This window comes from Bombina bombina, chromosome 3 (genome assembly GCF_027579735.1).
Source record: "Bombina bombina isolate aBomBom1 chromosome 3, aBomBom1.pri, whole genome shotgun sequence".
Lineage (NCBI taxonomy): Eukaryota > Metazoa > Chordata > Amphibia > Anura > Bombinatoridae > Bombina > Bombina bombina.
In genome coordinates, this window is record NC_069501.1 from 252,878,606 (window position 1) to 252,901,549 (window position 22,944).

Genomic DNA, 22,944 nt, shown 5'->3' on the forward strand with positions numbered 1-22,944 from the left:
TATAATGTAGGTGTCAGCGATGTCGGGGACAGCAGATTAGGGGTTAATAAGTGTAAGTTTAGGGGTGTTTAGACTCGGGGGTTCATGTTAGGGTGATAGGTGTAGACATAACTTTTATTTCCCCATATGAGTCAATGGGGCTGCGTTAGGAGCTTTACGCTGCTTTTTTGCAGGTGTTAGGTTTTTTTCAGCTGGCTCTCCCCCATTGATTCCTATAGGGAAATCATGCATGAGCGCGTTCAGCCAGCTCACCGCTAACGTAAGCAGCGCTGGTATTGAGGTGAGATGTGGAGCAAAATTTTGCTCTTCGCTCACTTTTTTGTGTTTAACGCCGGGTTTGTAAAAACCATAATACCAGCGCTGTCTGTAAGTGAGCAGTGAGCTTAAACTGCTCGTTGGCACCGCACAACTTCTAACGCAAAACTCGTAATCTAGGCCTTAGTCTGGTAGTCCTTCCTTTGTAATAACCTTCATCTTTATAATTTGCTTATTTATTTTGCTTACATAACTCAACCTATGTTATTAATAAAGAAACAAGGGTGGCAGCATAAATCCCAGTTATTCCTAGTTTATTAAATTTTGAATCTATGTTATTTTTGTACTATCCTCTCATTAATAAATATTGTAATTATCATATTGTTGTTTATTATTTGCAGAAGACAGAAAACCTATAAGAAAGTAGTGCTGTACTGCAACAAAATATTCCAAATGTAGTCATGAGTATACTATTCTTTTTTTATGCTCAACAGTTTCTAGCGTTTTTCAGATAAAAGGTCTTAGTTAAGTTATTTTTTAACAAATATCAAATATTTTAAAGTAGTTTTTTGGTAGAGGAAGTATAGTATATAGATATCTCAGAGAAAGCAAACTATGAACACTTGATTACGTGGACAATAAAGCTTGTTTTATATAGGTTTACCATGCATATTTAACATCTAAGCCCTCCAAGAAATGTTTATTTATTATGTGGCCACAGTAAAGGAGATAAGATCAACAAACTCAGGAGAATTAACATTTTGAACTCATATTTATAGCTTATATTATTTCTTTTTGGGATTTTTCTATAAGGTTTAAATAGTACTGTCCTGTGATCACATTGATAGTTTTTAATATTTTGAAATGTGCTAAAAATGTTTTTAAGATTATACTTAAATTAATTTTTCTTCTTTTTTTCTCTAATAGATTTTCACAATATGGCCAGAAATAAGGTTGTGAGGATATGTGAATATGCAACCACTAGTGTTAACAGAGCTATAATTCAGGGTTCAAACATGCTGGGCTCCAGATTTATATCAATAAATGTAGGAGGGCTCTTTCTCAGCTTGAACTGGCACTAAAGTACCTTTACCCAGGTGTTTTGGATCACCTACAGGTAAGCGATAATTGTAATATAATGAAATGAGCATTGGAAAGAAGGGTCAGATATGCGTACGTCTGCATAGGTTTCTCTCGGGGTTTGGATATATACTGGCTCTCACCACTGTGTATTCAATTAAGCTTTAGTTTGTGTGTCCTCCCTATATATAATTATATATTATGTCTGCTCAGTTAATTAACTCATTTCCAAGTGGCATTATTAAAAAGTTGTCATAGCTATAAGGTCGTCTTTATGTATCTAGTGGACTGTATTTTATACGCAAAAAGCTATTTAATTTTTACTCAAGTGAAGCTACTTGTAACAAACAACAATAAAATATATTTTTTAAAAAAAGAAGGGGTGGAATTTATATTTTTTTTAAATGTCAATTAGTATAAAAGGTTAAGGGACATTTGTTCAGGTTGACATTTATTAATATTAAGCTGCTGATTAATAATATTGCACTGCTTGTTATTTTATTTGCTCAGGCAGCTTGTCTAACTTGTATCATTACTCCCTCTACTGTGTGATTTTAAAATCTGTCCTCTCTTTAAATGTTGTGTTCTGAGCTGTAGAGAATGTAGTGATGATTTGAGTAACAAAACATAAATTACCAGAGGATTACATTACATGCATGGCAAAAACATTCTATGCACATTTAGTTTCTCTTTTTAATTTCTAGGATTATATGGCCTTATGCTATCTTTTTATGGATTGCAAACTCTGAACTCATTTCAATAAAATAGCCTCCATTGACCCATATATATATATATATATTTTCACAAGGAACACCGGCACTCCCAGGATTCATGCAACTCAGCCGCAAGACATTTCCAACAAGCGAATCATGAATTCTATTTAATTAAAACTGTCATTATAAATCATATCCCTAAAATGGGGAGGGGTGGAGACTTTGAACAGACACTTTTACGCAAAGAAGTGCTTTGAATCTATTAATTGTATACTGTTTTTACCAAGGGATCAATATGAATCTGGACTTTTAAGTGTTTCTTTTAAAGATATATAGGATAGTGGGTTAGACACTGGGGGACTTGCTGACACATTGCTCACGGAGAGCATTATACTAATCCTTACTGGAACACTGACTCAGATAACGAGCTCCGTTTAGAGCTAGTTGCAGGCTGTATTAAGATTGTGGGTTCTATCTATCACCTGTCACAGTAAAAAGATCTGGGATTTATAAGATCTGATTCTTCATACTGTGGAGCTATATTTGCTGATATGTGTAAAGGGACATTGTACACTAGATGTTTCTTTGCATAATTGTTTTGTAGCTGGTCCATTTATATAGCCCATCTGGGAGTGTTTTTGTAAAAAATGTATAGTGTTGCTTATTTTTAAATAACATTATGCTGATTTTCCGACTCCTAACCAAGCCCCAAAGTTTTAGATGTATACTACAGACTCCAGGTTGTGTAATGGGTCTTTTCATATGCAGGGGAAGGGTGGGGGGGGGGTCTGCTCTTTTTGCTTCCACATCCCCTTTCAGTGGGTGTCCCATACTAACATCATCTTCAGTGCAAAACTGGGAACTTCTAAATACGTTTTTTAAAACATTTAATACTGGATTTTTAGATCAGTATCTATGCATATTCTTCTTATAGTAGTGTCTTTTACATGCAGTTATATTAAAAATTGGTGTACACTGTCCCTTTAATCAGCTACAATCTATATAGGAGCCTGTTTTGGTAAGAAGCGGGATGTGTTCTTTGATGGGTTATGGAGAGAGGAATCAGTACCAAGGGATCTTGTGTTGCTTAACCCCAGGTGAGAACTACCTACCTTCTCACACATACAGAGTTATATTACTTTTTATGGGAACATTACATTGCTAAAGCCTGGGTAAAAAAAATGTATCACTGTACTACAATCTTGGTATATGAACATATATTAGTTGTGATAGATGAGTTATAAACTAGAAGAATTATTTGTGTATTACAGTGAATAGTTATTTGAATTTATGTTTATTTTGTATTTTTATTATTATTACATTGCCACATACAGCTTGTGTCATTATCACACAGTAGTGATGTACACAGATTGTTTATTGAACAATATTATAGTGTTGACATGATTTATTCAGGAAGTGATACTTTGTATTTTGATGATAAGTTACGTAAGCATCCGAAAGTAATGCAGCTGTTTGTTGTTTGATGTACTTTTTTTGTGCACTAGATTGAATATATTTTCATATTGTTATGTGGGGGAGTACACTTTATGTTAGATGTTACTCAGGATTATTGTGAATCTGACGAAGCAGGTAGATCCTGGGAGTGTTGATTTTTCTTCTTTTTTTTATCTGTCAATCACAATTTTGCAAATCAAGAGAAGTTCAGGGACGCACTGCTTGAAAGCCCTGCTGAAATATTCCTGGTGCTATTTGCCATGGCTAATTAGGGATACAAGTAAATAAGCTTGTGAAGCAAGTAACCATTGTGTAGGGTCAGTTAATAGTGATGTCGCGAACATACAAGTTTGGGTTCGCGAATGGCGAACGCGAACTTCCGCAAAAGTTTGCGAACCGGGCAAACCGGCATAGACTTCAATAGGCAGGCAAATTTTAAAACCCACAGGGACTCTTTCTGGCCACAATAGTGATGGAAAAGTTGTTTCAAGGGGACTAACACCTGGACTGTGGCATGCCGGAGGGGGATCCATGGCAAAACTCCCATGGAAAATTACATAGTTGATGCAGAGTCTGTTTTTAAGCCATAAAGGGCATACATCACCTAACATTCCTAAATTGTTTGGAATAACGTGCTTTAAAACATCAGGTATTATGTTGTATCGATCAGGTAGTGTAAGGGTTACGCCCGCTTCACAGTGCTCAGTGTAGGTGATATACCTGCCCTGACCATGCTTTGCAGACCAGGTATCAGTGGTCAGATGGACCCTTGCCCCAACACTGTCTGCCAGACATGCCATTATAGCAGACTTGGCTTTGGCATTGCTTTTTGGTAATTAGAAGGCTGCTAAATGCCACTGCGCACCACGCGTGTTTTATGCCCAGCAGTGAAGGGGTTAATTAGGGAGCATGTAGGCAGCTTGTAGAGTTAATTTTAGCTTAAGTGTAGTGTAGTAGACAACCCAAAGTATTGATCTAGGCCCATTTTGGTATATTTAATGCCACCATTTCACCGCCAAATGCGATCAAATAAAAAAAAATTGTTCACTTTTTCACAAACTTTAGGTTTCTCACAGAAATTATTTACAAACAACTTATGCAATTATGGCATAAATGGTTTTAAATGCTTCTCTGGGATCCCCTTTGTTCAGAAATAGCAGACTTATATGGCTTTGGCGTTGCTTTTTGGTAATTAGAAGGCTGCTAAATGCAACTGCGCACCACATGTGTTTTATGCCCAGCAGTGAAGGGGTTAATTAGGGAGCATGTAGGCAGCTTGTAGAGTTAATTTTAGCTTAAGTGTAGTGTAGTAGACAACCCAAAGTATTGATCTAGGCCCATTTTGGTATATTTAATGCCACCATTTCACCGCCAAATGCGATCAAATTTAAAAAAAACTTAAATTTTTTCGCAATTTTAGGTTTCTCACTGAAATTATTTACAAACAGCTTGTGCAATTATGGCACAAATGGCTGTAAATGCTTCTCTGGGATCCCCTTTGTTCAGAAATAGCAGACATATATGACTTTGGTGTTGCTTTCTGGTAATTAGAAGGCCGCTAAATGCTGCTGCGCATCACAAGTGTATTATGGCTTGCAGTGAAGGGGTTAATTAGGTAGTTTGTAGGGAGCTTGCAGGGTTAATTTTAGCTTTAGTGTAGAGATCAGCCTCCCACCTGACACATCAGACCCCCTGATCCCTCCCAAACAGCTCCCTTCCCTCCCCCACCCCACAATTGTCCCCGCCATCTTAAGTACTGGCAGAAAGTCTGCCAGTACTAAAATAAAAGGTTTTTAAAAAAAAATTGATTTTTTTCCCCCGCATATTTACATATGCTGTGGTGTAGCATCCCCCTTAGCCCCCAACCTCCCTGATCCCCCCCAAAACAACTCTCTAACCCTCCCCATCTGCCTTATTGGCGGCCATCTTGGGTACTGGCAGCTGTCTGCTATTATTTCACAGTCAAAAAAGTCTTTTTTTTTAAATGTACACTACTGTTACACCAGATATGAGTGGTGGCACTGGGCAAGTGGGCACAGTATACACTGTGAGCCTGACACACGCTGGCAGGCAGGCAACTGCAATTAGATTACACAGGGAAAAAAAAAAGCAGACTGATGTTCTAGCCCTAAAAAGGGCTTTTTGGGGTGCTGTCCTTACAGCAGAGATCAGATGAGTCCTTCAGGACTGCAGTGGACACTGAATACACTAGCCTAGCTATCGATTTCCCTATTAAATCAGCAGCAGCTACACTGTCCCTCCTCTCACTAAGAATGCAGCTTCCGAATGAATCTAAAATGGATGCTGTCCAGGAGGTGGGAGGGTCTGGGAGGGAGTGTCTGCTGCTGATTGGCTGGAATGTGTCTTCTGACTGTGAGGTACAGGGTCAAAGTTTACTCAATGATGAGGACTAGGGGGCGGATCGAACATCGCATATGTTCGCTGTCCGCGGCTAACACGAACATGCTATGTTCGCCGGGAACTATTTGCCGCCGAACTATTCGCTACATCACTATCAGTTAAATTTCACTATTCAAAAGCAGGATGAAGAGATTGCAAAAGCAAGCAAACTAAATAATGAGTGTACAATGCAATTCTGATTTAGCTTCCTTAATTAAATATTTAATGAGGATTACCTTTTGTTTTTAATATTCTATTAATAATAGATTAGGTAATCAGTTCATAATTAAATTAACTAATATCTGCTCATTCTGAGATGTTTTTATGTAGAGACCTTTTGTGTCTCTTTACAACTTAAAGGGCCATAATACCCAAATGTTTAAACACTTGAAAGTGATGCAGCATAGCTGTAAAAAGCTGATTAGAAAATATCACCTGAACATCTCTATGTAAAAAAGAAAGATATTTTACCTCAAAAGTTCCTCAGTAGCCACCTCCCATTGTAAAGGATTTCTAAGCAGCATTTTAGCGTGTTTGTCCTGGGACATCTGAAGGGACTAGCATCGTGCACTCTCATATTATTTCACCAATCAGATAAAGGAAGCTTACTATGAAATCTCATGAGAGTTAAGTCAAATCTCATGAGATCACAGTAAGAGTTCATGACCTCAGCACTGCTGATGCTGATTGGCTGCTGTTCATTTCTTCATTTTTTTAAATTTGTTTACCTGCAGCTGGAAGCAGCTGAGTATAACTTTTTACACAGAACTTACTCTGCTGAGCTGAGGAAATTGTGAGGTAAAATATCTTCCTTTTTTACATAGAGATGCTCAGGTGATATTTTCCTGTCAGCTTTTTACAGTTATACTGCATCAGTTTCAAGTGATTTAGCATATGAGTATTATGTCCCTTTAACAGTCCTGTTTCACAAACGAGGATAATCACAGTTCTGACTTAATAAAGGGACAGATTACCCTCCCCCCCCAAAAAAAATCCCCTTTAATTTGATTTTATTGTACATTCACAGGTACATAATAAAGCATCAAATAAATTAACGTGCATCAGTATTTTGTATACATTAAGTCAATAGTAACATCATAATAATTATAATGGGCATCTAGGGATAATAGAAACTGGGTTACAGCTATTTCGGGCAGGCTTTCATTCAATTGCAATTTGGTACAAGATGATTTTGAAAAACTGGGGGGATATGCACATAGAAACTCTTAGTTTAAAATGGCAAAAAATATTCCCGGACGTATCAGTCCAAGATATTAAAGGCAGCATAGCAAAGGTGGGTTATAAATATACAGCCTGGAAAGAATCCCATAGTTATCTGGTAAACTTTTCATATATTACACCCATACGCTTAGCTAAATGGGATACGAATTCTAAAGGGATGTGTTTTCATTGTCATGCTCCTTGGGCAGATATTGTACATTGTTTGTGGTATTGCCCAAGGATACATCAATTTTGGAAGAAAATAGCGTTTTGGCTGAATAGGTTTCTTAGCCAAAGGGTAATTCTTACGGCCCTAAGCATCTTCTTTTTTATCCTGGATAATAGGCCTATAAAAGAAGAGTATGCCCTAATAATAACAGCAATACAAATTGCAAGAAATCTAATTTTCCGACATTGGAAATCTAAAAAGTATCCGAGTTTAGCGGATTTCACACAAAAAAATGATTGTTCAGTTAATTACAGAGCAATTGAATCTAGAGATAAAGAATGAAAGTCAAGTTAGAGATTTCTTTATAAAATGGGCAGAGATTATTAAAGTGCAACCAGCAGTGATGCAAGCAGATATTTTGAAACCCTTGCATAAAGCAGGCTTTACATTCCCAGGAATAACGTACGTTGGCTAAGAAACCTATTCTTATATAGATAGGTTTGGTTAAGGGAGTCTGATGATAGTTTAGTCTTTTTTTTTACCCCCTGAGTGACACATTACGGGGATGTTCTGGGTCTGGATTAAATTTTTTTTATTTTTTTTTATTTTTTCTTGTTTTGTCTTGTTTTGTCTTTTTTTGTCTTGTTCTGTCTTGTTTTGTCTTGTTTTGTCTTGTTTTGTCTTGTCTTGTTTTGTCTTGTCCTGTTTTGTGTTGTCTTGTTTTGTCTTGTCTTGTTTTGTCTTGTCTTGTTTCGTTTTTGTTATGTGTCACGTTTTGTTTTGGTTTATTATAAATAGGTTTTGAAAACTCCCAATTCATGTACTAAGAAGTAATTAGTCATTGGTAAACTGATAGCTGGCTTGATAAGGCAAAGATCGTTCCTATAGATGTTGGATGATAATAGAAATATTGTAAGGTCATTTATTACATAAGTTAGCTAAGTTTGGTATCTTGTTTGTTTTTTTGTACCTATGTCCTTGCTCTTTTCTTTTTTTCTGTACTATGAATTGGTATTAAAATAAAAAAAAAAAACAAAAAAAAAAAACATCATAAGTTATAACAAAGAAATTAATGCCACAGATATTGTTCTCTGAAAGAAGACTAAAACATTCTTAAAGATATCCTGTCAAAACAAAACATCACTTAACAGCAATTTGTTTGAATAGATTATTTGAGACTGTAAATCATAAAATAACACCATGCTGCATATAAAAAAGATTAATGTATTGATCATAAAAAACAAAAAAACATTTAGACAGTATCAAAAATATCTTGACTTGTCAAATTGCTGCAAATAAGTACATGTACCTGAGTATTCATCACACAAACAATAAAAAAAAAAATAATTGTATAAAACAACAACACTCCCCCTCCTGCCTCTCACCCCTGTCTGTCTTCTACTGACCACAGCTTAGGTTTAAGGTCCATTTAGAATTTAATTGCCCATTGCTCTAAGTATTTAAAAAATCTAAGTGGTTATAGTATTTTTTTTTTTTTATTGAGGTAGGAAGTGAATAAAAAACTCCCATTTTAACAGGAATCTTGCTATGGATTTTCCCCCAAGACCATGTAAATTATATTGTTATAATATCAACTGTTGCTTCAATAAATTATTGAGTAGAGTCATTTTCAGTGCTTTAACATCTTTTCAAACTTTGAATATTATATGACGCCCCATTATTATAGTTAGATTAACTAATCTTGTTTTAGACCCCATTACAAACAAATACAGTATTATATTCCTTAGAAAAAATTATTTCAGCCTCTTCCTTTTTTCCCTAACCAATGTTGTAATTTAGCCCTGACTTGGTTAATTTTTGGACAATCTAAAATACAGTGAGTTAGATTTGTATCTAAAAAAAAACAACACATTTTGCGCACCTTGCATCTGTTCCAGTGTACCATTTATTTAAAGCATAAGGTGTTTCATATGTTTGATAAATTAGTTTTAAATATCCATAGACGGAGTTGCTTTCTCAACTCTAGTTATGCTTTTTTTAATATAGTGTCTGATGTTTCTATTAGGACTGAATTTATCCACTTCTGTGCAATAAGAACCAAGTTATTTAATTTTTCTTCAGAAGATAGGCTTGCATATAGATAAGCAATTGTGTAGCTACCAAGTAAATAAATATTAAAAATACCTTCTAAGCTATCCTATTTCCATACCATGGTATTTTCTAGATATGTGCATGATCGAAAAATTTGTTTCCGTTCGGTTCGGATCGAATCAGAGTTTTTCGAATTTCGTTTCGGATCGATTCAAATTCGGAAAACTTTGAATTAATTTGTTTCGGATTCATTCGGCTGGATTCGGAAATTCGGAATTTCGGTATGTGTGCTGTGTATTAGACTAGTATTATGTACTGTATATTAGATTGATATAACCTAATATACTGTACAATACTAGTGTAATCCATGGCCATCCGAATTTACAGAATAAATCCGAACTAATTCGGATTTATTCGGTAAATTCGGCAGTATTTTAATTTGGAAATTCGGATCGATCCGAATCTCCAAATTTGCAGAATTTCCAGAATTTCCGAATCGATCCGAACCGAATTGCACATGTCTAGTTTTTTCTTTGATTAGTTTTACACAATAGTGCCTGATCTGGAGGAATGCAAAGTGATTAAAGTGTCAGTAAATGAAGGTGTATTACAACTCACTGAAATCTTATGAGCACAAACAGATAAACATAATTTTAATCACATTTGTAAAAATAAAGGTATATATATAAATATCAAATTACCCAAAACGTTCGTTATATAAATGCAATCTTGCCGCCCATCGTGCCGATCCTGCAGTGAGAGTGTAATCTAGGCTCACAGTCTGTCCCATGGGAAGAGCTAATCACGCCCCTAGTAACTCCCATTTATGCGCATTCACAGTCTATTTCAAGGCAAGTTATTCTCGCCGTAAATTCAAACTGCACATGCGCAATACCTGCACTAGAGCATAATGCTAGAGTTCCTGTGGAGCTCGATATTGCGCATGCCCAGTATGTCTCCAAAAGCCCTGTCAATCAAGGAACGTGCGTCCTTGACACTCAAGGAGCTGCACGGTCGATTCATAGGGGATAGGTTAGTAAGATGCAGCTTTAAAAAAAAAAAAACATTAACGGCATTGGTCGGCCAGAGTTCAGAACATGAAAGTGAGTTTCGTTAAGCTTTTAATAATGATCTACAATGTTTGCAAAGGTGATATACAGCTAGATCGTTATATTTACATGTGGCATTTAGAAATATTTATAGAAAAAAGCTAGGTTTACTGTCCCTTTAAGGTTAGAGATTTGGAATTCATCTTTGATTTGCTGGAATGTTTTAATTTTTTGCTCTTCGGTGTCTATTAATTGATGCATATATTCCAACCCTTTATCTCCCCAGATTGTGAAAGGATAAGCATGTAGTCTAGCTTCAAATTCTGGGTTGCCCAATATGGGTAGGTATGGGGAGACCTTTAAATTAATACCACATTTTTTACATATCTGTTGCCACGTTATAAACATATCTTTAAGAACAAAAATATCCTTAACCTGCTTTTGGAGTTTGTGATATTCAAAATGTAATAGTAATTGTAATGTATATGGTTTAACTAATTCTGATTTTAGCTCTAATAACGCATAGTGGGGTTTTATTTGTATGCCTCTATATTTGAGAGTACCCATCCACTGTGTTTCCTATCTAGATATAACTTTTTTAATGCAATTTTAGGAGTTTTTATTGTTCCAGAGATACTTAGTTATGGACCTGTTGATTTCAGGTCATTTTTATGTATCCCTAGTGGGAAGAAAGTTTCTATACTTAAGTCCAGACTATTGACAGGCGATGGAAAGAAAGCCAGCAGAATAAATTACACTCCCAGTGGGGTGTAGAAGAGATAACTAATAAAATTATAATTCTCTATTGGTTCTCTCTAAGGGCCTGATGATCTAAACCTCTCTGCTCTAGAAACATGATCTAAACCTCTCTGCTCTGGCGAGATGATCTAAACCTCTCTGCTCTGGTGAGATGATCTAAAACGTCTCGCCAGTACTGTGAGGTCCCTCAAAGACTTTTTAAAAAGCAATTTTTTTTCTTTAGAGTTCTTTATCTCTCTATGCAGACTTCTGTATGTGAAGGTGAGACACCTACATGGCAAAATAATGCTTAAAAAAGTCCCCAATGATTTGGTGGGATTTTTCTCCATGCCGGCGAGTTTTTGATCATCAGGCTTTAAATACTGAGCTTTTGTTTACAGACAAATATAAGATAAGAAGCCTGTGTGTATACACAAAGTGATAACATAAGGATATCTGATTTTACCTGCAAGCTCAACCCATTGTAATAGGTTGTGGGTTCAAAGCACAAAACCAGCTACTTCATATACACAAATAAACCTGAAAATGCATTTTTTTTTCATACATTTTATACTCTACAGCTGGTATAACAAGTCATTGGAAATACATTATAGGAAAAACAATTTAACAGTATACTGTCCCTTTCAGCCAAACAACATCATTATGATTATATAATAGTTTATGTCTACTTACTTTCCCTCTCTACATTAGGTTGCAATGAGTACAAAACTCCCTCTGGAAAAGAAAGGGGGATTCCTGGTTTGCCTGGAGGGCCGGGTGGGCCAGGTGGTCCTGGAGTGCCATTTTCTCCTGGAGACCCTCTTGGCCCTTGTGGCCCCACTGGTCCTGAAAAATAAAAAGTCAAATTATTTCATGAATTCAAAAGTACAAACATAGTCAGACCTTTGAGAATATTTAGGTAATTGAAATGCAGTAATGACTTTATTATTGCCAAATTTACTTCAACATAAAAATAAAATAATATGATAATACTGTTAAATAGCTGCAAGGGTAAAAATATTTTCTCCGCCCAAAAAAACAGCAGAAATATACTGGTACCCCCAGTCCCTTTAATAACATAAGAAGAAGCAAATACTAAAACCATACAAATGAGCATTAATTACAGCTATTGGCTAAGGGATGACAAGTCTGAATGCTCTTCCAGTGTTTGAGCTGTTACCCCAGCTTTCCATACTGGTTTTTAATTAAAAGGATAAAGCAGAAAGAGGGTGCCTCATAGTGTAATATGTCCCATATGGATCTCTGTGTGTGTGTTTGTGGTAAAAAAGGCCTACCAGATTCCAATGCACCATACTATGACCGGTGCTAACAGGCGAGCTAGCACTTTGACAGTGGCTAGTACACTGCTCTGTTCGGCAAATGGATATCAGCCAAGATACAATCCCAGGAGAACTGGGATCAAAGGAATGATGCAAGCAAATGGACAACTTCCAAATGATTCAAAGGTAAAAAAACACTTTATTTCCAAGCAAAGCGTTTCTCGACTGCAACTGGTCATTTTTTCAGGCAGGTAAAAAGCGGATACACTTTTTACCTGCCTGAAGAAATGACCAGTTGTGGTCGAGAAACGCGTTGCTTGGAAATAACGTGTTTTTTTACCTTTGAATCCTTTGGAAGTTGTCCGTTTGCTTGCATCATTCCTTTGATCCCAGTTCTCCTGGGATTGTATCTTGGCTGATATCCATTTGCCTAATGGAGCAGTGTACTAGCGACAGTCAAAGTGCTAGCTCACCTGTTAGCACTGGTCATATTACGGTGCATTGGAATCTGGTAAGCCTTTTTTACCACACACACACAGAGATCCATATGGGACATATGAGGTGCCCTCTTTCTGCTTTATCCTTTTAGATTTTTTACCCAACACCGGGTTCAAAGGGAGCGGCCTTCAGTCTTACTAACAACATTGAACATCGAACATTTGCTAAGATTCACACAGCTGGATCTCCATTTGCCTCCTGAGGAAAAGGGATTTTTGGTAACACTAACATTTTATTCAAACAACACATGGAGCACACCTCTTAGAGATCCCCATCTGGGATTTTTTCTCTTTGTCTTGGTTTTTAATTAGGCTAATTGTACGTACAGGTGCTCTAACTTGTTGCAGCTTTCCTAGAAAATGCATAAAAACAATGATAATGAACAACACGCTCAGAGTGGTCTGGGTACACATCCACTGACACAGGCAGCTAACCCCAAAGCAGACTGAGTGCAATCTCAGCTATGGAATTACCACACATAAACAAACAAAATAGTAACTAGCACTCCCTCCCATTCAAACATTAGCAAATACTTAAAATATAAAAAGAATTGGTTACAACTATTGGCTAAGAGCTTTGACATGGCCCTTTAAGTACTCAGGTCCTAACCTCAACCTTCCATCCTGGTTTTTAATAAATAAAAGTAACTGTACCTAAGATTGCTTTACGTTGATGTGCTTTCTCTAGTAAAGACATGCAGAACATCATAATGGAATGGGCACAATCAAATTTGACATTTTGCCATATAATGTGTAGTTAATGTGTAGCCATATTTAATAAAACTACTAATATATAGGGAAAGAACATGTGCATACTTGAGAGACCATTTGGATTCAGCAAGAAAGGTCTGTACAGGCTTACCTGGTGGCCCTATAGGTCCAATTGCTCCTATTTGTCCCCGTTCTCCCTTAGATCCTGGTAAACCAACAAGCCCATTTGACCCTGGTGGCCCAGGAATCCCTGGTAATCCTGTATGAATTAACATGCAGAAGTTAATTATCAGTTTGTAAGAGATTAGTCCCGATATACAGTACATTATCATCATTGCAATGTTGGAGCTTGATAAATAATAATAATAATAGTAATAATAATAATAATAATAAAAAGGGCACACATATATCCAACAGAAATGGTTTCTTATATAGCATGATACTCTGCATGGCTAGATGTTGGGTCTTCGAGAATATTAAATTACAATGCTTATAGCAATATCAATTTAATAGATGTACACTATCAATAAATAAATTAAATACAATTCCTACAAATAAATACAATTAAATAAACTAACTAAAGTACAAAAAATAAAAAAGAACTAAGTTACAAAAAATAAAAAATATTTACAAACATTAGAAAAATATTAAAACAATTTTAAACTAATTACACCTACTCTAAGCCCCCTAATAAAATAACAAAGACCCCCAAAATAAAAAAATGCCCTACCCTATTCTAAATTAAAAAAGTTCAAAGCTCTTTTACCTTACCAGCCCTGAACAGGGCCCTTTGCGGGGCATGCCCCAAAGAATTCAGCTCTTTTGCCTGTAAAAAAAACATACAATACCCCCCCCAACATTACAACCCACCACCCACATACCCCTAATCTAACCCAAACCCCCCTTAAATAAACCTAACACTAAGCCCCTGCAGATCTTCCTACCTTGTCTTCACCATGCCAGGTTCACCGATCGGTCCAGAGTCTTGATCCAAGCCCAAGCGGGGGGCTGAAGAGTGACGTCCATCCTCGGGCTGAAGTCTGGATCCAAGCGGCGGCTGAAGAAATCCATCATCGGGCTGAAGTCGGAAGTCCATCATCGGGATGAAGTCTTCTGTCAAGCCGCATCTTCAATCTTCTTTCTTCCGGAGCGGAGCGGAGCCATCTTCTTCCCAGCCGACGCGGAACATCCTCTTCTACCGACGCCTACTCGCCGAATGACGGTTCCTTTAAATGACGTAATCCAAGATGGCGTCCGTCGAATTCCGATTGGCTGATAGGATTCTATCAGCCAATCGGGATTAAGGTAGGAAAATTCTGATTGGCTGATGGAATCAGCCAATCAGATTCAAGTTCAATCCGATTGGCTGATCCGATCAGCCAATCAGATTGAGCTTGCATTCTATTGGCTGTTCCGATCAGGTAAAAGAGCTTTGAACTTCTTTAATTTAGAATAGGGTAGGGCATTTTTTTATTCTGGGGGTCTTTGTTATTTTATTAGGGGGCTTAGAGTAGGTGTTATTAGTTTAAAATTGTTGTAATATTTTTCTAATGTTTGTAAATATTTTTTTATTTTTTGTAACTTAGTTCTTTTTTATTTTTTGTACTTTAGTTAGTTTATTTAATTGTATTTATTTGTAGGAATTGTATTTAATTTATTTATTGATAGTGTAGTGTTAGGTTTAATTGTAGATAATTGTAGGTATTTTATTTAATTTATTTATTGATAGTGTAGTGTTAGGTTTAATTGTAACTTAGGTTAGGATTTATTTTACAGGTAATTTTGTTATTATTTTAACAAGGTAACTATTAAATAGCTATTGTACCTGGTTAAAATAAATACAAAGTTGCCTGTAAAATAAATATTAATCCTAAAATAGCTACAATGTAATTATAATTTATATTGTAGCTATATTAGGGTTTATTTTACAGGTAAGTATTTAGCTTTAAATAGGAATAATTTATTTAATAAGATTTAATTTATTTCGTTAGAATAAAATTATATTTAATTTAGGGGGGTGTTAGGGTTAGGGTTAGAATTAGCTTTAGGGGTTAAAAAATTTATTAGAGTAGCGGTGAGCTCCGATCGGCAGATTAGGTGTTAATACTTGAAGTTAGGTGTCGGCGATGTTAGGGAGGGCAGATTAGGGGTTAATACTATTTATTATAGGGTTATTGAGGCGGGAGTGAGGCGGATTAGGGGTTAATAACTTTATTATAGTAGCGGTGCGATCCACTCGGCAGATTAGGGGTTAATAAGTGTAGGCAGGTGGAGGCGACGTTGAGGGGGGCAGATTAGGGGTTAATAAATATAATATAGGGGTCGGCGGTGTTAGGGGCAGCAGATTAGGGGTTCATAGGGATAACGTAGCTGGCGGCGATGTGCGGTCGGCAGATTAGGGGTTAATAATAATATGCAGGGGTCAGCGATAGCGGGGGCGGCAGATTAGGGGTTAATAAATATAATATAGGGGTCGGCGGTGTTAGGGGCAGCAGATTAGGGGTTCATAGGGATAACGTAGATGGCGGCGGTGTATGGAGCGGCAGATTAGGGGTTAAAAAATTTAATAGAGTGGCGGCGATGTGGGGGGACCTCGGTTTAGGGGTTCATAGGTAGTTTATGGGTGTTAGTGTACTTTAGAGCACAGTAGTTAAGAGCTTTATAAACCGGCGTTAGCCCAGAAAGCTCTTAACTACTGACTTTTTTCTGCGGCTGGAGTTTGGTCGTTAGATTTCTAACACTCACTTCAGCCACGACTCTAAATACCGGCGTTAGAAAGATCCCATTGAAAAGATAGGATACGCAATTGACGTAAGGGGATCTGCGGTATGGAAAAGTCGCGGCTGGAAAGTGAGCGTTAGACCCTTTAATCACTGACTCCAAATACCAGAGGGCGGTAAAAACCAGCGTTAGGAGCCTCTAACGCTGGTTTTCACGGCTACCGCCCAACTCTAAATCTAGGCGTAAGTTTTTTTCACAACAGGAGTGAAATGTAAATTTTGATGAATTAAAGTGCCCCTGTGTTTAATCGAATTTTTTAAAAAACGGGCACTTAAGCATCAAAATTTACATTCACTTTAAGTGCTAGTTTTTTTTTTTTTTGTTTTTTTTTCAAATAATGTAGCATTTAAAAAAAGTTTTGGGGGGCTAAAGTTGTCAGATGTGAGGTGTTAGAAAAAAAAACGGCACTGAAAATTACCTTTACATTGCGATCTATGGGAACTGTATGTTTCCAGTAAATATATATGTATGCAGTGAGGGGGAAAATTATTTGATCCCCTGTTGATTTTGTATGTTTGCCCACTGACAAAAAAATGATCAGTCTATAATTTTAATGGTAGGTTTATTTGAACAGTAAGAGACAGAATACAACAAAAAATCCTGAAAAACGCATTTAAAAAATGTTATAAATTGATTTGCATTTTAATGAGTGAAATAAGTATTTGACTTAGTACTTGGTGGCAGAACCCTTGTTGGCAATCACAGAGGTCAGACAATTCTTGTAGTTGGCCACAAGGTTTGCACACATCTCAGGAGGGATTTTTTCCCACTCCTTTTTGCAGGTCCTCTCCAAGTCATTAAGGTTTTCAGGCTGATGTTTGTCAACTCGAACCTTCAGCTCCATCCACAGATTTTCTATGGGATTATGGTCTGGAGACTGGCTGGGCCACTCCAGAACCTTAATGTGCTTTTTCTTGAGCCACTCCTTGGTTGCCTTGGCAGTGTGTTTTGGGTCATTGTCATGCTGGAATACCCATCCACAACCCATTTTCAATACCCTGGCTGAGGGAAGGAGGTTGTCACCCAAGATTTGACGGTACATGGCCCCGTCCATCATCCCTTTGATGCGGTGAAGTTGTCATGTCCCCTTTAGCAGAAAAACAACCCCAAAGCATAATGTTTCCACATCCATGTTTGACGGTGGGGATAGTATTCTTGGGGTCATAGTCAGCATTCCTCCTCCTCCAAACACAGCGAGTTGAGTTAATGCCAAAGAGCTCGATTTTGGTCTCATCTGACCACTACACTTTCACCCAGTTCTCCTCTGAATCATTCAGATGTTCATTGGCAAACTTCAGACGGGCCTGTACATGTGCTTTATTGAGCAGGGGGACCTTGCGGGCACTGCAGGATTTCAGTCCTTCACGGTGTAGTGTGTTACCAATTGTTTTCTTGGTGACTATGGTCCCAGCTGCCTTGAGATCATTGACACGATCCTCCCGTGTAGTTCTGGGCTGATTCCTCACTGTTCCCATGATCATTGAAATTCCACGAGATGAGATCTTGCATGGAGCCCCAGACTAAGGGAGATTGACGGTTATTTTGCGTTTCTTCCATTTGTGAATAATCGCACCAACTGTTGTCACCTTCTCACCAAGCTGCTTGGTGATGCTCTTGTAGCCCAGCCTTGTGTAGGTCTACAATCTTGTCCCTGACAACCTTGGACAGCTCAGGTAAAAACTGAGATTAGGAGCACTCCCTTTAAGAGAGTGCTCCTAATCTCAGCTCGTTACCTGTATAAAAGACACATGGGAGCCAGAAATCTTGCTGATTGATAGGGGATTAAATACTTATTTCACTCATTAAAATGCAAATCAATTTTAACTTTTTTGAAATGCCTTTTTCTGGATTTTTTTGTTGGTATTCTGACTCTCACTGTTCAAATAAATCTACCATTAAAATTATAGACTGATCAATTCTTAGTCAGTGGACAAACGTACAAAATCAGCAGGGGATTAAATAATTTTTTCCCCTCACTGTATGCTTATATACATATATATTTATGTGTTAATATGTGTATACGCACATATTAACACATAAATATATATGTATATAATCATATACATATATATTTACACTTTGCTGCCATTGCTGCATGACATTAGCGTACGCTGGTATTACTCAGTGGAGCGCAAATATTGCTTTTACAAAAGCGATATTTAGCGCTCCACTTGTAATCTGGCCCATAATAATTAAAATAAGAATTAAGTATTTGTAATTGCTACATGCTGTAGAACCCTTTTATGTGATGATGGCTAATGCATGATTATATATTATAGCACCACAATCGTGTATTGTTAAAGATTTATCGTAGACTCTTTTTTTTTTCATAAAAAAAAACTTTATATTCTTGATTGAAAAACCGACAGTTGTTTAAACAGTTATTGGCCATAATAATTCTAGCAAATATGTTCAGGAGTTTTGAAGATAAAGATTAAAAAAGTCTAAAATGGTGTTTTATAGAAATTGTTTAGACATGGCTACTGGTCAAATTTATTTTGAAAAAAAATTTGGCCTCTGAGATGTAACATTTAAAGTTGATATACTGTATGTTGTTTTGGTTCCACATAAAAAAAAAATTCTTAATACATTGTTTTACTTTCATCTACAGGGATGTGCACACAGTAAGTATTGTTATTCATATTGCCTGAGATAAAATGTTAGAAACATAAAACCATAGGCCCATTATAGGATAGCTTTATGCTTATCCCAGGCATTCTTAAGTCCGACACAGTGTTTGTCATTACCACATCTTGAGGAAGTTTATTCCGTGAATCAATCACTCTTTCTGTTTTAGAATGTAATCACCAATTAGGGAAAATGGTGAACCCTCATTGATCTATAGTGTATAAATGTATTAATACTATTATAATATTTGTCTATGCATTTCTTGAAATCACATAATTATCTTCACATGAGAGCATAATGTTCTAGAAACTTATCATTATACATGTAATTGCTTTTGTACTATTTTTACTCCAAAACTGGCATCTTTTGCAAACACACAGTGATGATGTTGGACCTAGCGGCGATTCTAGAGGGAGCACGCCCAATCTGCTATTTTGCAAACCTATTGGGCTAAGGAGAAGGGCAAAAAAGCAAAAAGTATTACTCCATGCACTTGTCCTTGTATGCAGGCTATGTCCTACAACTGCCTAAGCACACCCCAAACCACCTGACTCTGTCCTCAAGAACACCTGAGAGTCCATCTCTCCCTGACCTGACCTTGCCCATGGAACACTCTGTCTCACCTGTGGAACACCTGCAATCCACCCAGAAGTGCCCCCCCCTTTAATAAGGTTTCTCGAGTCGTCACTGTTTGGAGCATAAGCAGACACTGGTTGGTGAATATTTATCTTGTAACTAATTAAAAGGCACCACAATTAGCCTCTCTATGCACAAAACAGTAATTTTACTGTGATTATACTGCAATGTTTCCTAAAATGTTACATTGAGGCTACCAGCCAGATAATATTTGCCTGTTTAACTTCTGATACTTGCCTCTTGTCCTTTTTTCTTCTGCATCTCCCTTGGAACCTATTTAAGTGAACACAAAATATATTTATCTATATAAATTGGCATTTGACATAAAGTAATAAGCAAAATATTTGACAAATTTAGCTGTGAGTAAAATCACCAGCACCAGTTACCTACATAACTGTCCTACTGTCTATAATTATCTTTTTAGTTATAGAGAAGTTTTTGTTTGATAGTTTACATATCCTTTTTATTATGGCTTGCTGCATCTAAATTTCCCCATTAAAAAACAAAACAAAAAAAACATCAGCCTATCAAAACACACAACAGAGTTTCCTGTGACAAAACTTTCTATAATGCCATGTGATATGCAAATTAGTTATGAATTAGTTTCTGAAACACATTACAATAGTAGTTTACCTCTTAATCTTTAGCAAGCAGAGAATACACTTGTCACGGATATCAGATGGCTAAGGCTACCCCCCACCCCCCTACAACCTCACCCCTGTTGTTTCTCAGTGGTTTTTGGGCTCCTTAGAGCAACCACCATCTCCGGAGACTGTTTGTTTGCTCTGTGTTGGCTTGTTTTTGTGTTCAGAGAAGAGTTAGTTTATGACCAGGAAAACCCTCCTAGGCTGGCCGGGCTCCTGGAACTCCCTGTCGGCCGCCTCACACCAGATACCCGTCTAACCCCTCTCAGGCTGGCCAAGCTCCTGGAACTCACGGTCGGCCACAGGACAGCAGAACACCCGCTAACTTTACCCCTGGTCGCTCCAGTAGCCCTTTACCCCAGAGCTCCGCTCTTTTGGGGATTGTTAGCCCCTATGGAGGACAAGAGCTGTGGCAATTTTCAGAGGGGAGCTCCTTTGGGAATTGGGGGTTTTGGACACCCCTTACCCCATAACTTCAACGGACTGTAACTCCGGTCCCCAGTAACGAATCATGCTGATTTTTGGACTGTGGCATCTGGGGACCCGCTCCACCGGGATCACCCAAAACCGCCACCCCTAAATATTGGGATTATGTGAGACTGTGGCTCCTATGGAGGTGCCGGGCTGTCTGGAGGGGCGGGAATGGTGGGAAAATAGTGGGATTGTCCGGGGTCTTATCAAGATTAGCTGACTGTATAAAAGGAGTGTGTGTTTTCAATAAAATCAGTTCCTGTCTAACATGAATGCTAGTGTGTCTAGTTATTTGGGTTGGTTTCAGCTAATATCACTTTCCTGGGCTACATAGCAGCCTGTTCCAGGCAGAGAAAGGATCCTCAGGCAGAGCTATCCAGCCTGGGTAGCTGGAGTCTGCCACAGGGTGGGACCCTGAGTACTGGTGCTGTCAGGCATCAGGGGTGGCTACATGCTGTGGTCACTTGCCAGCTACATAGCTGCAGTCGGCAGGGAGGAAGCAGGACCCCTTTTGGCGGAGCTACCCAGTCAGGGTAGCCGGGTGTATCCGTCACTACACTTATAAACAATGCTTGTATTTTACACAATGGGTGTTATGTGTATAGTAGACATTAATAGTCATTATCTGAACATATGTTTATCAAGTTCAAGATTACAAGCATGGGATTGGTGACATTTTGTAACACGCCCCTTGCAAAGCATCATAGCGAGTCATGTGCTGATGTCAACCTTCATTAGGGGACAGAATTGGTGTGCATGCCATAAGTGCATGCAGTCAGGGTACCATGTGCTATACACATATAAAACGTAGTATCAATGTGATTGTTTTATGGTTTAAGGTTCTATTGGTGAATCTTTTCTGCATTTGACAAAGGTGCCGTAATGGCACCAAAACATTATGAAGCTTTTTAAACTTATTAATTAAACGTTAAATTTTATATATGCAAGACCCGAGAGTGCTTTTTTCTTGGGACTGTCTATATACTGTATATTTATATATATATAATTTTATATATATATATATATCAATAAATAAATCAGGTTGTCCGAATCTTTCAGAACCCTGAATCTCTGGGTTAGAACCTCAAAATTCCCAGGTATGAACAAGGCGTGAGACAGGCAGGGGAATTTGCATTAAATTAATGATTTTTTTTTAGTAATTAGTTACAAATTAAACTAGTAATTTTGCAGGTTCTTGTGCAATTCTAGAGTAGGACTGACAACAATATAGATAACTGTTATTCACTGTAACTATACAATCCTAATGTCTATAATACTGTATTATTTTATTGCTAAGAAGACATTAAAGGGACAGTATACACTCATTTTCATATAACTGCATGTAGTAGACACTACTATAAAGAATAAGATGCACAGATACCGATATAAAAATCCAGTATAAAAATTTACTTAGAAGCTGTCAGTTTGGCTCTGTTGAAAAGGTAGTTGGAAAACCCACTGCAAGGGCAAATAAGACACTCCCCCCTCCCCCTTCTTTTGCATATGAAAAGACCCTTTACTCAAACAGGAGCAAGCTGGAGAAGGTAGCTGACGGTATTCTCATAAAACTTTGGGGCTTGGTTAGGAGTCTGAAAATCAGAGCAATGTTATTTAAAACTAAGCAAAACTATACATTTATTTAAAAAAAAAAAAACTTTATGGGCTATATAAATAGATCATCTACAAAACATTTATGCAAAGAAAAAATGAGTGTATAATGTCCCTTTAAAACATACAAGTCCCTTGAATGATATTCCCAGTAATATTCCTTTACATCTTGCATAGCTTTAGCTTTATGAATTACTAATAAAAGTACAATAGTATTTAAACATGGCTGTTTCATATTCACTCACCTGGTTGATGTTTAACAGATTTCCTAAATAGTGTTCCTGGGCTCATGAGAGGTATAGCATCTGGTAGGAAATCCTCATTCCATGTTGCTGTGCTTCTTGTGATTGGCAGGTCATTTTCTGATACTTTTTCAGAAGCTTCCAAGGTGATTACCTAAAAAGGACAAACCACAATTTTTATATTTTTAAAGTGCAAATGTCTTACATGTTGAAGATTAATCATTCATATGTATCTATTGACCATATGATATTTCTTTGAGAGTTCATTTAGTTGTATACATTCCTTTGCAAATAAAATCTTTTTACAACAGTTC

The 22,944-nt window shown here is 37.3% G+C and overlaps 1 protein-coding gene across 1 annotated transcript in view; it reads right to left on the bottom strand.

Annotated features, from left to right (window-relative positions):
* COL26A1 (collagen type XXVI alpha 1 chain) overlaps positions 1–22,944 on the bottom strand; it is a 743,138-nt gene that overhangs the window by 50,032 nt on the left and 670,162 nt on the right. Inside the window, exons 5-8 of the mRNA XM_053706263.1 lie at positions 22,634–22,784; positions 19,903–19,938; positions 13,772–13,879; positions 11,826–11,978 (exon numbers count right to left, since the gene is read on the bottom strand). Coding sequence (XP_053562238.1) covers positions 11,826–11,978; positions 13,772–13,879; positions 19,903–19,938; positions 22,634–22,784 — 448 coding nt within the window. The remainder of the gene's footprint in view (positions 1–11,825; positions 11,979–13,771; positions 13,880–19,902; positions 19,939–22,633; positions 22,785–22,944) is intronic.